Source organism: Leptomonas pyrrhocoris (assembly GCF_001293395.1).
Source record: "Leptomonas pyrrhocoris isolate H10 chromosome Unknown, whole genome shotgun sequence".
Classification (NCBI taxonomy): Eukaryota; Euglenozoa; class Kinetoplastea; order Trypanosomatida; family Trypanosomatidae; genus Leptomonas; species Leptomonas pyrrhocoris.
The window spans coordinates 2,236,126-2,248,491 of NW_015438357.1; the positions used below are offsets into that span (position 1 = coordinate 2,236,126).

Sequence of the window (12,366 nt, forward strand, 5' to 3'; positions counted from 1 at the left end):
GACGGGAAGTTCGTCGGCTGCGAAGGATGAGCAACACTGAGTCAAAAGAAGGACCACGTCTAGCGGTGCACTACGTGGCGTTTATTAAATCCTATTTTTCATCCATGCTTTAAAGTAACACCTCTCTATTCTTGAATCCAGTTTTCAAGTAAATAAATAAATAGAATGTATTTGTTTTCAACTGCGGCTTACGCGCAGGGGAAAGTTGCGCGCATTGGTTTGCGCGATCCCTTTTTTTTTTAGCTGCGAGAGGCAGATTGTCCAAGCCCTTGTGTTTTCCTCTCGTTTGAGTTTCAAACAGCATGGTGATGGAGCTGGGCTACTCCGTGGCTCATACATGAAGTGGTTCGGTATAAGCTCAGTATCTTTTTTTCCCTCTTCACTCAAGCATGATATACCGCAACCGATTATTCTTGATCCACTCTAATTCTGTGTTTACTTCTCGCGCTCTCTTGTGTTTCTGCTTCCATTTCCATCCCCTCATAAACGGTAGATCGTGATCACAGACACACCCATCAGCACCCACGCAAAGAACTGAAAAATACCAAATGAGTAATGCAGCGAAGCGTCTCTTGAAAAACGTGGGCGTGCCTTTCATTGGCTTCGGCATCGGCTGGGGTGCCTTCACGGCCGTGGAGCACTACCAACTTCTCGGTGACGTGACGCAGCGCTGGCTGAACGTGCACAACCTGAAGCTGCAGATGTACACGCAGCGCCTGCTACCCGCCTCCCTCGTGGACAAGTACGGCTACCCCGAGGAAACGCTCAAGTCGATGATTGAGCTGATGGAAAAGGGCTACACGGAGGCGGCGGTGTCTGACCGAATGACCTTCGACGAGGTGCTACGGCAGTGTGCGGTGCCGGAGCAGATCGCGTTCCTCGAGGAGCACGCGTCGGAAGAAGTTCCGTACTTTTACATCGCCGACATCTTCCACTCGTGGGCAAACCTAAATGTAAACAGTTTTGCGAAGGCGAAGGACACGGAGATGACCCCGTCCGTTGCGGCTGAGGCTGCTGGGAGATCGACTTCCGCTGGCGCCTCCTCCGCCTCCCCGCTTGTCATGCGCAACGACGCGGACTTCGACTCTGATACTTTGTGCCACGCTCTCTACGACAAGATGCTGCACAACGTCATCCCATTTGATGTCAGCATCCGTGCCCTCTGCGTGCTGGCCGTCAACAATAAGGCAAACGCGAAGCGGCTGGCACGGGTCTGCACGCCGGACGAAGTGGTGCGGCTCTACGCGGAATACACAGCGAGGCTGAAGAAGACGGCGGCTGACGGGTCGACGTCGTGTGACTCTGACGTGGTCGCACCGGAGGAAGTGACGGCTGCCACGCTCTTCTTCCTGCGCGCCATCAACGACGTTTCTATTCACACTCGGTGGGTGCCGCTGCTTGGAGCGCCAAGTACCGGACCCTACCCGCTCGCTCGCAAGGTACAGCCGGACCAGTGGTGCCGTGCGTTTGGACAGCTGAACGCGAGCGTGTCTGGCCGAGCTGCGGAGACAGCGCTGGTGCTAGTAGATGTGATGAACAAGCGGCTGCGGTGCTCGGAGTTGCGCAAGACGGAGCGCACAGAAGCTGAAGATGTAGTTTGAAGCTACTTTCGTTTGGTGTTTTGATTATGTTTGTTCAGAAGGATGTGCCGATTTACCGTTCTCCTTTTTTCTCATTGGCGCGGGGCGGAGTAAATCGCGCTTGCCAGCATCACACGGATTGCCTTACGGGTGTTTATAAATGTCGCTTACATGAAACACACAGCAATCTTTCTTTTTTGCGTTTCCGCCAACGGGAGAACCGCACGAAAGCTCCTTTGGCTTTTCACGTTTGAAATCAGTGGAACACTTACCTCTTTTTCCCCCCTCCTTTCTCCGGTCCTTGTAGAGTCCATAGTGACACTTCGAGGCGCTTCCGCGTCGTCGTATTTCTTCTCATTCCTTCACCCTCGCACCTTCTTTTCTTTTTTCTTTGTCCACGTGCACATTGTCAGTAACGCACGAAGACAAACTGGAAGGGTTTGAATTATTTTTTCACGCAAGAAGAGGAAGTCGTTTTCTGAAAAGGAAGAAAAAATGATGCCACAGAACGATGAGTCGTCTGCCTTCAACGTGCAGCCGGCGTTTGCTGCCGCCTACCAACGAACTCGCCTGAAGGCCAACGCGGTGCTGCTGCGTTACGGTCACATCATCCCCGTCGCCGCGGTGCTCATTTGCCTTCTCATCGCTTCCACCATTTCTATTCAGCGGGAGATTCAGTACTCTCGTGAGGCGAGGAATGCAAACACGACCACCACCACGACGACCACCACCACGACGACCACGACGACCACCACTGCGGCGCCGACGAAGTCTCCTGAGGAAGATGGGACGCCGAAGCCGCCTCCTGCGCCGACCGCACCCCCGACCAGCACGAATGCGGTGACGGAGCCGCCTGCAACGACACAGAAGAGGAATCCAGCGAGGGAGCGAAAAGGCGCCGCCAAATCTCTGAAAAAGACGGCGCGGCAAGGCCGAGAGGAAGTCCGAAAACGCGTGTAACGTGACAGCTGTCGGTGTCTGCGTCATCTTCTGTTTCTCTCTGCCTCCTTTATCGTATGTATGGGAGAGCAAAAGCACATCTGACTGCGTAGTAGATACATACTTTTTCAAAAACAGCTGCTGTCAAGGTTCCACTCATTTTTAGTGTTGCTCTTCTGAATGCGGTTGCTATGGTTTTCGTGGCCTCGTGAGCATCCCTTGTTATTGGTGTGTGCAGGGGTGACCCGTCGCCAACTGACGGCATCCCGATTCATTCGTGTTTCTTTTTTGTTGTTGTTGTGTATGTGGGCGCGATTCTCGTCTTCGCTGCACCTCCCTCGCTTTCTATTGCCGTTACCGAACCTTATCTGTGTCTGGCGTGGACACTTCTCTTCAGTACAAACCAAACTACCAAACTAAACAGATATGGAAAGCACGATCAAGTCGCACTCTAGCAGGGAGAGGGCATGCGGACGACTACGATGTAATGCCGTCGACTTGAAAGTGTACAAAGGTGGTGAGCTCCTGCCACGCTGAGGCAGCGCACACTTGATGCCTCACACGAACGGAGAGAGAATGCTACGCCGTTCATTACGCACTAAACTCGCGTCAGGTGCGTACCAGCGCCACGCTATGCAGCCACTTGCATGCCCATCAACGTTCGCTTAACAAAATATATATATATTCTATCTCACCGTCTCCGACTGTTTCTCTGTTTTCGCACTGATGAAGAGCACAAATCATCGTCATCGCTGCTGCTTGTTGAAGCCTTTCCCTTCAGGCATTCGCATTGTTTTTCTTTGCCCTTTTCGTACTGTTGAAGTGCAAACGAAGAAGGCGTGAATCAAGACTATCCGCTGCACGCCCTTTTTTTTAATGTGGATGGGAAGCAAACTGCAACTTAGAAACTCATTTTTCTGTGGGTTTTTTTCCCTTGAGCGCGCAAAGCGTTCATATTCTCTCGTCCTTATTTATTTGGAAAGTAAAATTGTGTGGTTGCCTTCTTTAGGAGGAGAAGGACTACAATCAAAGCTGCTGTCTCGTACACCTACTATATATATATCAACCACAGCCACACAACAATCTCTCACGCCGTTTCGCAGTTTTATCGCACCGTGCGTAATAGGGCGTTTTCTGCGTCATTGCGAGTCTCCTCTCCTTTTTACTGCACCTGCTCCTCAACTCTCCTTGCGTGTGTTTGTCTGTTGCGTGACAATTGACGGGTACTTGTGTACCAATAATAATAATACAATTCTCCCTAGTTGTTTACAAATACTTTTTCTTTCTTTTACAGAAGAGTACACAACTGTGGTCGTGGGTTGCGGAGCGGCGTACACTTCTGTTTTGACTCAGCGAGCACCTTTCTCTCTTCCGTGTGTGCGTTTTGAGGGTGTCTGCGTGCGTGAGCACCTCAGCTTTTCAGTATCGGGGAAAGCTGTGGCGTCTTGATCTGGTTCTCCCTCTTCTGCAGCTTCCATCGACGAAAGTGGCGGCCGTTAGGCGGCGAGAGCTCAGCCTCTCGCCATCGGTCTCGAGCTCCCCGACCTCCGCCTCCGCCTCCGAACCGCTTCTCTCGTGGCACAACTCCCATCTCCTGTATTCACGAAGAATAGCGAGCCAAACCACCGTGGTCGAGATGCCAGCGCTGCACGAGGCGGACGAGGAGCACCCGCTTCCTTGGTACAAGCAACCCCTCCCGCTCTGGACGCAGCTGCTGCGCTTCATTCCTTTTCTCCTCATCACGGTGTTGATTCTCGGCGCCGGCATCGTCGTGACCAATGCGCGGATGCCGGACCCAAAGGAGGTGCGCCCGCTGCCAGACTTTTTGTTAGAGTGGATTCCGCTGTGGCGGGCGTTGGAGCCTGTGACAGACATCATTATTGGCTTGCTGAACGTCACCACCGTGCTTGTGGCCTTCAAGCTGTTTTTGCTGGAGCGCCACGTGCACGGCCTCCCCGGCTTCACCTTTCTTGAGCGCATCCCCAAAGTCGGACGCTTCGTAAACCGCGTCGTCTTTGGCGTGGTCGACTCGGGCCGGCGTCCGCACCCGCTGCGGGGGGTTTACAAGATCATGGCCATCCGCTTCCTGACGTCGTACGCGGTCGTCATGTTCTTCCGCGCGTTTGTCATCATGGCGACCGCCTACCCGGCCACCGACAACCACTGCCAGCGTCCCGTGCCGATCGAGCATCCGCTGCTCAACATCATTCTAACGCTGGTGACGCTGGGCAGTGGCGCCATCCACTGCGGCGACCTCATGTTCAGCGGCCACACCATGATTCTCTGCGTCACCTTCATGCTGGTGTGGGAGTACAGCCCCTTTCTGCACCCGTGGGCGCTGCGTGTGTGGGTGGGCGTGTTGCTGCCGGCGAGCTTCTACTGCATTCTGGCCTCGCGGTCGCATTACACCGATGACATTTTGGTCGCCGCCTACTGCATGATCGCGACGTACAAGATTATCGACCACAGCGAGACGGGTGCGCCGTGGCAGCTGCAGCTCTGCATTCGTTGGCTACCGTGGCCGGGCTCGAACACATGGAGGGAGGAGTGGCCGGCGGAGGCGAGTCGCGGGGCGGCGCAGGACGTCGTCGTTGTGGAAGCGCAGGACGAGGCGGCGGCGGCGGTCGAGGGTCCGCTTGGGAAGGAGACGCGGGCGGATGACCAGAACGAGGCGGAGGCGGCGACTCCATCGCAGGAGCGGCCACGCAGCGGCCCGTACCTCGCCGCGGCAGTCCCCGCAGCAGGCGAAACGGTGGCCAAGAAGACGAGCTAAAAGAAGCCAAGGGAAAGAACGAGGTGGTTTATTGTTGTTCTAATGAGGAGTGTTGCGTGCGACGGAAAAGGCAAACGAAGAAAGAGAAAGGTGAAATTTGCTGCGATAGTCACTCCCGGATGACGGGAGCAGTCGCTTGAAAAGAAGGTGTTTTTGTTTTCTCTGGGCTTCATCGTAAACAGCGACGGTTGCACTGATGCGTCGCGGCGGCGACAACTTGCGTTTTATTTTGTTGCGTAGCTAATGATAATGTTTTTTCCCCCTCTTGTGTTTGTCTTAATACAGGATTTTTTCTCACAAGGCAAGGTGCGTGACTGATACCTTTTTTCCTCTCTTTTGTTTTTCCTGTTTTTCCGACGTCAGAAGGACATAAGAAAGACGGTCTTTCTGTCTCCTTTTGAGGCAGTAATTAGTTCTGAAGCTTCGCAGCGCCTGTGTGCGTAAGTGTTCTTCTTTTTTGTTCTGCTGAAAAAATACCCCTTTGACTCATGGTCGGTGGTTGCAACGTCCCTGGAAGCGGCATTGCAGCTCCTTCAGCTCTGCTCCACACACATCGATCCACTCACTGTCGCTCTCACTCGCTACACGTGGCTCCTTTCCATGCGTCAAATGAACTCGCTGCACCTCTGCTACTGTTTCTCCGTGTCATCTTCTTCTACCCCACTTGACCTCACAACCCATCCCAAACCGCCCGACCGCGATGTATGTCGCGTCCCGCGAAATCAAACCATACGCCACACCACGACTGGTTGAAAACCTCCCCACTCCCCAGTGTAATACGTTATCATCTTCAACAAACTACTTGCAACCCCCAACCCCCTTTTCCACCCCCGTTTTTCCCACCTCATCAACTGCGTTTCTTTGTGTTCTCCTTCCGTTTTCTGCTGCCAAGTTGCGAACCTTTCCCCTTCCGTCTCTTTTTTTTTTCGTCTTGCCAGCGAAACTTACGGTGATTGCTCAACGCCCAACCGCAAAAAGTCTATTTCATCTTCCACCCAAGAACAAGTGCTGCACAGACACCCTCCACACACACACACAAACGTCCAAGACGAAGCCTAATCTGGAGTGATTCAGGCGTGTCGAGTGTGATCCCTTCGGGTCAGTTGGAATGAATCTACCTTTCTCCCTGCCAATGCATCTACTCTCTCTCCCCCCTTTCTCCCTTTTTACATATTTTTACACATTTCGTGAAGCCTAGCGCTTTCGTTTTGGTCACTTGACAAAGTTTTTTCTTGTTCATACTCCCACCCAGTCCAGTTATTGTTTTTTGTTAATCGTTTATCGGGTCTCATCGTTCTCTGAGTTTTTTCTTTCTTAAATCTTTCGGGGGTTTTGAAATTTTTCCCCGTTATTTTCTTTCTCATTGTTGTCCTAAGTCGGAGCGAAGGTTACCTGCCTAATTAAGGGTGCCTAGTTAACTGCTCCTGGACGTTTGTATTCTTTTCACCACGATCCTGGGCAAATGGCCACGGGATCATTAACACAAGAGATGGAGGTCCGGCCGAGTATTGGTTTAACAAAATGTTGAGCGGGGGTTTTGACTGTGTTTTTCCCTTGCTGTCCGTTGTTCTGCGGATTACTTGGCCGTGACTCTCCCTAGTTTTTTCTAAACCTTAGTTTGTATCTAACCCAGCGCTGCGAGCGGAACTAGTCGGGTAGTTCCCCCGCGGTAGCTGGTCTCGCCACTGACTATGAATAATGCAAGTAATGACCGATATGTTGTACTCTGAGGGAGCATGCGAAGCAGGGGCCCCAGAAAGTAGAACAAATCCTCCTCCTCCACCCTCTCTCTCTCTTAGTTAGGTGACAATGATGATGTCCCCGATGATGGCCAAGAGCCCGATGTCCGCCAACTCCTCGCAGACCTCCGTCCCCAGCAGCCTCAGCGGTCAGGTAAGGGTGTACCGCCACGAGCCATACGCGGCAAGCCTCATCACTCCCGCTTCCCCTGCCGATGCGGCCTTTGTCTGCTGCCACACCCGCGCCGCGAAATCGCCGCCGAGCATCTGGAACTTGCCGTCGCCGGCGCGCTCCATCTCGGACTCCGCGCTGTCCAGCGGCGGGATCAGCGACTACTCCCCCGTGTCGTCCGCCCTCTTCGTGCCGAAGGCGCCCGCCACCTTCTCTCCGCAGACGCCTGTCTGGATCGCCTTCAAGTACGGGCGCAAGCCCTTCCGTGCTTCCTTCGCGCTGCACGCCGGGGATAAGGTCGTCGTCGAGGGCGACCGCGGCGTGGATCTCGGCATCGTCGGTGACGCCTGCCTCATGCAGGGTGGGCCGCGTCCACAGACCGTGCTGCGCCGTGCTAGTGCCGAGGACGAGGCGAAGCACGCGGAGCGCTCACTGAAGGAGCAGGAGGCGCTGCGCACGATGCGCACCCTCGCGGCCCAGGTGGACTGCCCGGCCCACGTGGAGGACGCCATGTTCCAGCTCGACGGCAAGAAGATCACGGTCATCATCTCCCGCACGACGCGCTCCTTTGTCGACTTCCGACGCCTGCAGCGCGCGCTCTTTGACGTGTACCGCTGCCGCATCTGGTTCGCCTACCTGGACGAGATTCAGGAGACGATGAGCACCGACGTCACGCAGCCGTTGCACCGCGGTCAGCGCAACCGCTCCTTTCTGGACGATGCCAGTGCGAAGAAGACTCGCCACGGCTCCGTCACGTCTCTGGATATCCAGGCGTAGTTTGTGTACCATGTGATGTGCATCCTTTGCTTCTTCATATATCTCTCTCTTCCGCTAACCGAGCGAAGGTTAAATGCGGGCACACAACTCCGCCAAAGCACCCAAAGCCAGTTCAGTCATCCATACACATGTAAGAGGGAGGTGAAGCAGCAAATAAAGTATTAGTTGGTGTTAAGTAAAAGGAAGCACACTCATGTACATCGAACAACTACTACGGTTTCTTTTGCCTCCATCCTCTCTCGATCTGTGTATGCGTGTGTTTGTAGCGAAGTGCTTCGTCGGAGCTGGCGGGTTGAAGGAACAGCCCTGTTTTGTACCTCATTTTTTTTTTCATCGTGTTTCTCTTTACCGTTTTTACCTCTATCATCCCGATAGTGGTTACTCTCATTGCCAATGCACATCATTCCGCTGTGCGCGTTAGTTTCTCCTGTCGTTTTAACTCTTTATATGTCTTCTTCATCGTCCGTAACTTCCGAATTTGGTTTTTTTTTTACTCCTCCCCTTTGCGAACTGCCACGGTGTGCCTTCACTTTGTCTCCTGTTTATGATTTCTGTTTTATTCATTTTTTCCTTTTCTTTTTTGCGCGTTCGTGCGCGGATACAATGCTTCACAGCCTCTTCAGTATCTGCACTATTTCCCCTCCCCTCCCCCATTCTTTTTTTTCGTTTGTTTTCCGACTCATTTTTTTTCTGTATCTTTTCGTTCCGGTTTTTTATATCTCTTTTCTTTGTTTTGTTGTTGTTGTTGTTTCTGTTTCTCTTTTGTTTTTTTTTGTGACTCTTTTCTACCATATCTCTGTGAACTCCTTTAAAGCGTACGCCGATGTAAGGCAGAAGGCGTTAGTACAAGGTACAAAGGCCAAACCCCCCCCCCCAAAAAAAAAAACGAAATGTGATGTGCTGCGCCTTTGCTCTTTTACTGGTACTACTATTACTACTATGATGTGTGTTCATCTATATGTATTTATATATATCAACGTTCTCCTTTGTGATGCCCTTTTTGCTTCAGCTTTTCTTTTCTATTATTATTATTATTTGTGTACCATCTCATGTTGCTCGTGTATGTCTCTTCGATGCTTTACTCTTCGTGAGCTCTAGCTGGTGTCCTGGCGTGCTTTCCTATTCAATGCTGGACGCATGAGATGGAGCGCTGGCTTAGTGAGTCGCGTTTTCTTATTCTTTTCTTTTTTTTTTGATATAAACGGCCGCCCACGGGCTACCATTGCTGCTTGCGCCTTGGCACAAACAGCGACGATCTTTCATCCACAATATCAACGTGTCAAAAGCCCGCGTGTGGTGTATATTGATAATCCTCTGAAACAGGAAGAAAGGAAAGAAGAGAAGATGTGATGAGAGCAAAAGTGGATTCTTTCTCTTTTTTTTCGTAATGGAGAAGACCACCGTCCTCTTCACTTCCTGTGTGCGTATTTATTCATTGTTTTGATTAGGTTTTGTTGTTGTCGTGCGGGTGCTGTTTTAGTTTGCACGCATGCCGAGGCACCGTCGACGGTTGACAATCGCAAAAAAAAAAGGAAAGACACGAAAGAGGGTGCCAGCAAAGCATCTAGCCACCAAGAGGAAGAAAATAGATGCGTCTCGCAGTCATCCACCCCCCCCCCCCCCCCACTCCTTCGTATCGCAATGTCTTTGTATCACAATCGGCATCGTTGTTTCCTGTATATGAGCTTTTCCTTCCGTGTTTTTCGTTCCCCCCCTCCTTGTTGTTTAGCTACTGCGGAACCCTTCTCAGTGACGTGGTGTCATGCGGAGACGAGGAATGTTCGACGCCGCGTTTTATTCGCGTTTGTTTTCGCTGGTGAATGTGGCTTTTCTTTTTCGCCCCCGGCCCTCGAGCTCAAACCTCACCGGCAAACTCTTCGGTGCTCATTGATGTCCACTGTCTCGTGACTTCTTTTTCTTCTTCTCCACACTCTCGGAGGCTCTGGTAGTGGTGGTGATTCGAGTAACGCGTGGCCGAAAGAAAAAAGCCGTGCATCGCCGAAAGAAAAGACCCCTCTTCTTTATTCGTCTCACTACTATCACTGTCCTCCTCAAAATGCCTTGCACCGCGCTCACTTCCTGTACCTTTCTGCCAGTACGCTTTGCGACAAGGCAGCCCCCCAGTGAATTTCATTTTGTCGTAATTATTTTCCCCCGCGTTTTCCTCCGGCACCGTTGTACTGGCTCTCGCAGTTTTCGTTTCTTCTTCATTTTTGGTTTAGCATAAGTTCTTGTCCTTTCTTTTTCTTCTGGTGTATTTTGATCAACGTTTTTTTTTAAGGTTTCTGTCACTTTTCCTCTCCAAATATCACCTGGCGAGACTCTTCTGAGAGGATAGGCTCCCTCCTTGTTTTTATTGTTTTACAGTAACTCTTTCTTAAGAAAGGAGGATGAGAGGAGGGCTCGGCAAAAAATAATAATAAGAGCATTTTCGTCTTTTGCTTTCGCACTTTTTACAGCTGTGTCAGCGTAGGTTTTTTTGCAGTTGCGAAATGCGTTACTTGTTTCGAGGTAATTCTCGTTCCGTGTTTTGCTTCGTCAAGTTTCACACGAGTGCCGAACGCTCACAGCACGAAGGTTGACCTGTTTTTTTTTTTTTGAAAAGTTTTCTTCCTGCTCCAAAGGAAATTATGTGATCTGTTTTTGGTTTTCTCTGCATCAAGGCAGACCCCCAGTGTAATTGATCAATCTCTTCAAAAGAAGAAGAAAAACCGTTGGTTCAGAGAGTAGAAACCGTCAAAGATAAACAACGATGCAAGTATTAAGAGTGAAGTAACGCTGTTTCTGGAAAAAATGCACATCAACGTTTGGTGTTTTGTCTTTTTTCTCTTTCTTCTTGATGTGTCTCTGATCAAAACTATTTGTTTCTTTTTCCCACAGTTGTCATTGCGATTATTTCCATTGTGTGATTGCTAAAGATCTACGTTTTACCTTCTTTGGCTTTACGGCTGCCAAGCGCTCGCTCTGTTCTTTTTTTTTTCCCTCTCCTCCACGTCTGCCATCTCAGATTCTCGGATTCGTACCTTTTTTTTGTGTTGCCTCAAGAATTGTCCTAGTTTAGCTAACACTACCTTTTTACTTTTGCTCTGTTCTCTTTTAAATTGATTTTTATTTTATTTAGTGATACCTGATGACTTTAACGCTGTTTTTTTTTTCTCCTCTTTTTTCCCTACGTCGCTTTGACCTCTCTCTTCAGACAATTTTTCTTCAATAGCTTTCCGTAGAGGTGCTCGACCAGTAGCATAAAAACTTTTTTTTTGCATCGCCTTGAATACGCCAAGTTAAGAATAGCTGTCTGTTCAAAGCACGTTGAAGAGTGTTCTTGTGGATCTCCAGTGGATGATATCTCGACCTCATGTATTCCGCATATATGTTTTTTTTTCTTTTTCCTTTTGTCCTACACGAAGGCGACGACGGAACATTGAAACCGAAAAGAGCAGACAACAGCAGAAACAAAAAACGTTTCCTCCGTTTTCCTTTGGTTCTGCTTCCTTTTTTGTTTTTGTTGTTTTTCTTCTAACACCCCCTCGTTCGCTTTCTTTTTCAATTTATGCCTTTTTGGTTGTAAGAAACCCCTCTTTGAGCACGTGAGTTCTTTTATTATTATTATTATTATTATTATTATTATTATTATTATTATTTATGACCCCGATTTCTGCGTGAATGTGAATCGAAAAGTATAAAAATGCTTTTCTGCTGATGTGTCTCCCTTCTCTTTTTTTTTCCCTTTTCTTCCATGTTCATTAATCTTGGAGATTCGCATCTTTTACGAGACGGCGAGGAAACGTTTTTCTTGTTTACATTTCCCATGCGATCGATTCTGGATTTGGGAAGTCGCGACCAAACTACAAGGAAAGAACTCTTATGATAGTGGGGTAGCAGGAATGTTTAACAGAAAATGTCAAGCTCAGAAAGTAGCTGCTTTTCAAAGCAGAAACTATCTTTGTTTATAGGTACTAATCACATTGAGTTGCACATTGTGACCAAAAGAAGAAAAAAAAGAAAAAGATGCTGTGCTTGCAGATCTACTGACTTCCCATTCTTGTTCTTTATAGTCTGTGCTCGTGAGCGTCGCGAAGACTCTGAAGGCCATGCGCAGTTTCGATGCTTTTCTCCGGCTTTGCCATCGTTTTTTTTTTTCGGTTCTTCTGCGACGAGAGCCAGGCAGAGACGTTGACGAAATTAAACTACCTGTTAAATGGATATCGAGTAATGCTAAACAACAACAAAAAAAACCTTTACCTTTTTTTAAAGTACAAAAAACGAAGGTTTTTTTTTTACTGATCTCTCATCTGACAGGTGACAGTGGATGAGACGGCTGGGATTCAGTCGCTGATATTTCTAGATTGAGGGTTAGGCGTAGCCCATTTAAAATTATCTTCTTCA

At 49.7% G+C, this 12,366-nt stretch overlaps 4 protein-coding genes across 5 annotated transcripts; all 4 read left to right on the forward strand.

Annotated features, from left to right (window-relative positions):
- Positions 1 to 491: 491 nt before the first annotated feature.
- On the forward strand, positions 492 to 1,601 carry ABB37_00737 (hypothetical protein; the record flags this gene model as incomplete). Its single annotated transcript, XM_015797061.1, has 1 exon — positions 492 to 1,601. The coding sequence occupies exon 1, from the start codon at positions 549 to 551 to the stop codon at positions 1,599 to 1,601; it is 1,053 nt and encodes a 350-aa protein (XP_015665069.1). The 5' UTR covers positions 492 to 548.
- A 284-nt stretch (positions 1,602 to 1,885) lies between these two features.
- ABB37_00738 (hypothetical protein) lies at positions 1,886 to 2,540 on the forward strand (the record flags this gene model as incomplete). 2 transcript variants are annotated; one of them, XM_015797062.1, is made up of 1 exon in its annotated part: positions 1,886 to 2,540. In XM_015797062.1, the coding sequence occupies exon 1, from the start codon at positions 2,076 to 2,078 to the stop codon at positions 2,538 to 2,540; it is 465 nt and encodes a 154-aa protein (XP_015665070.1). In that variant the 5' UTR covers positions 1,886 to 2,075. The 2 variants fall into 2 exon arrangements, with proteins under 2 accessions (XP_015665070.1, XP_015665071.1); XM_015797063.1 differs by having other exon boundaries at positions 1,992 to 2,540.
- Positions 2,541 to 4,155: 1,615 nt separating this feature from the next.
- Positions 4,156 to 5,292, forward strand: ABB37_00739 (hypothetical protein; the record flags this gene model as incomplete). Its single annotated transcript, XM_015797064.1, has 1 exon — positions 4,156 to 5,292. The coding sequence occupies one exon, from the start codon at positions 4,156 to 4,158 to the stop codon at positions 5,290 to 5,292; it is 1,137 nt and encodes a 378-aa protein (XP_015665072.1).
- A 770-nt stretch (positions 5,293 to 6,062) lies between these two features.
- On the forward strand, positions 6,063 to 7,980 carry ABB37_00740 (hypothetical protein; the record flags this gene model as incomplete). Its single annotated transcript, XM_015797065.1, has 1 exon — positions 6,063 to 7,980. The coding sequence occupies exon 1, from the start codon at positions 7,102 to 7,104 to the stop codon at positions 7,978 to 7,980; it is 879 nt and encodes a 292-aa protein (XP_015665073.1). The 5' UTR covers positions 6,063 to 7,101.
- Between the last annotated feature and the right edge of the window lie 4,386 nt (positions 7,981 to 12,366).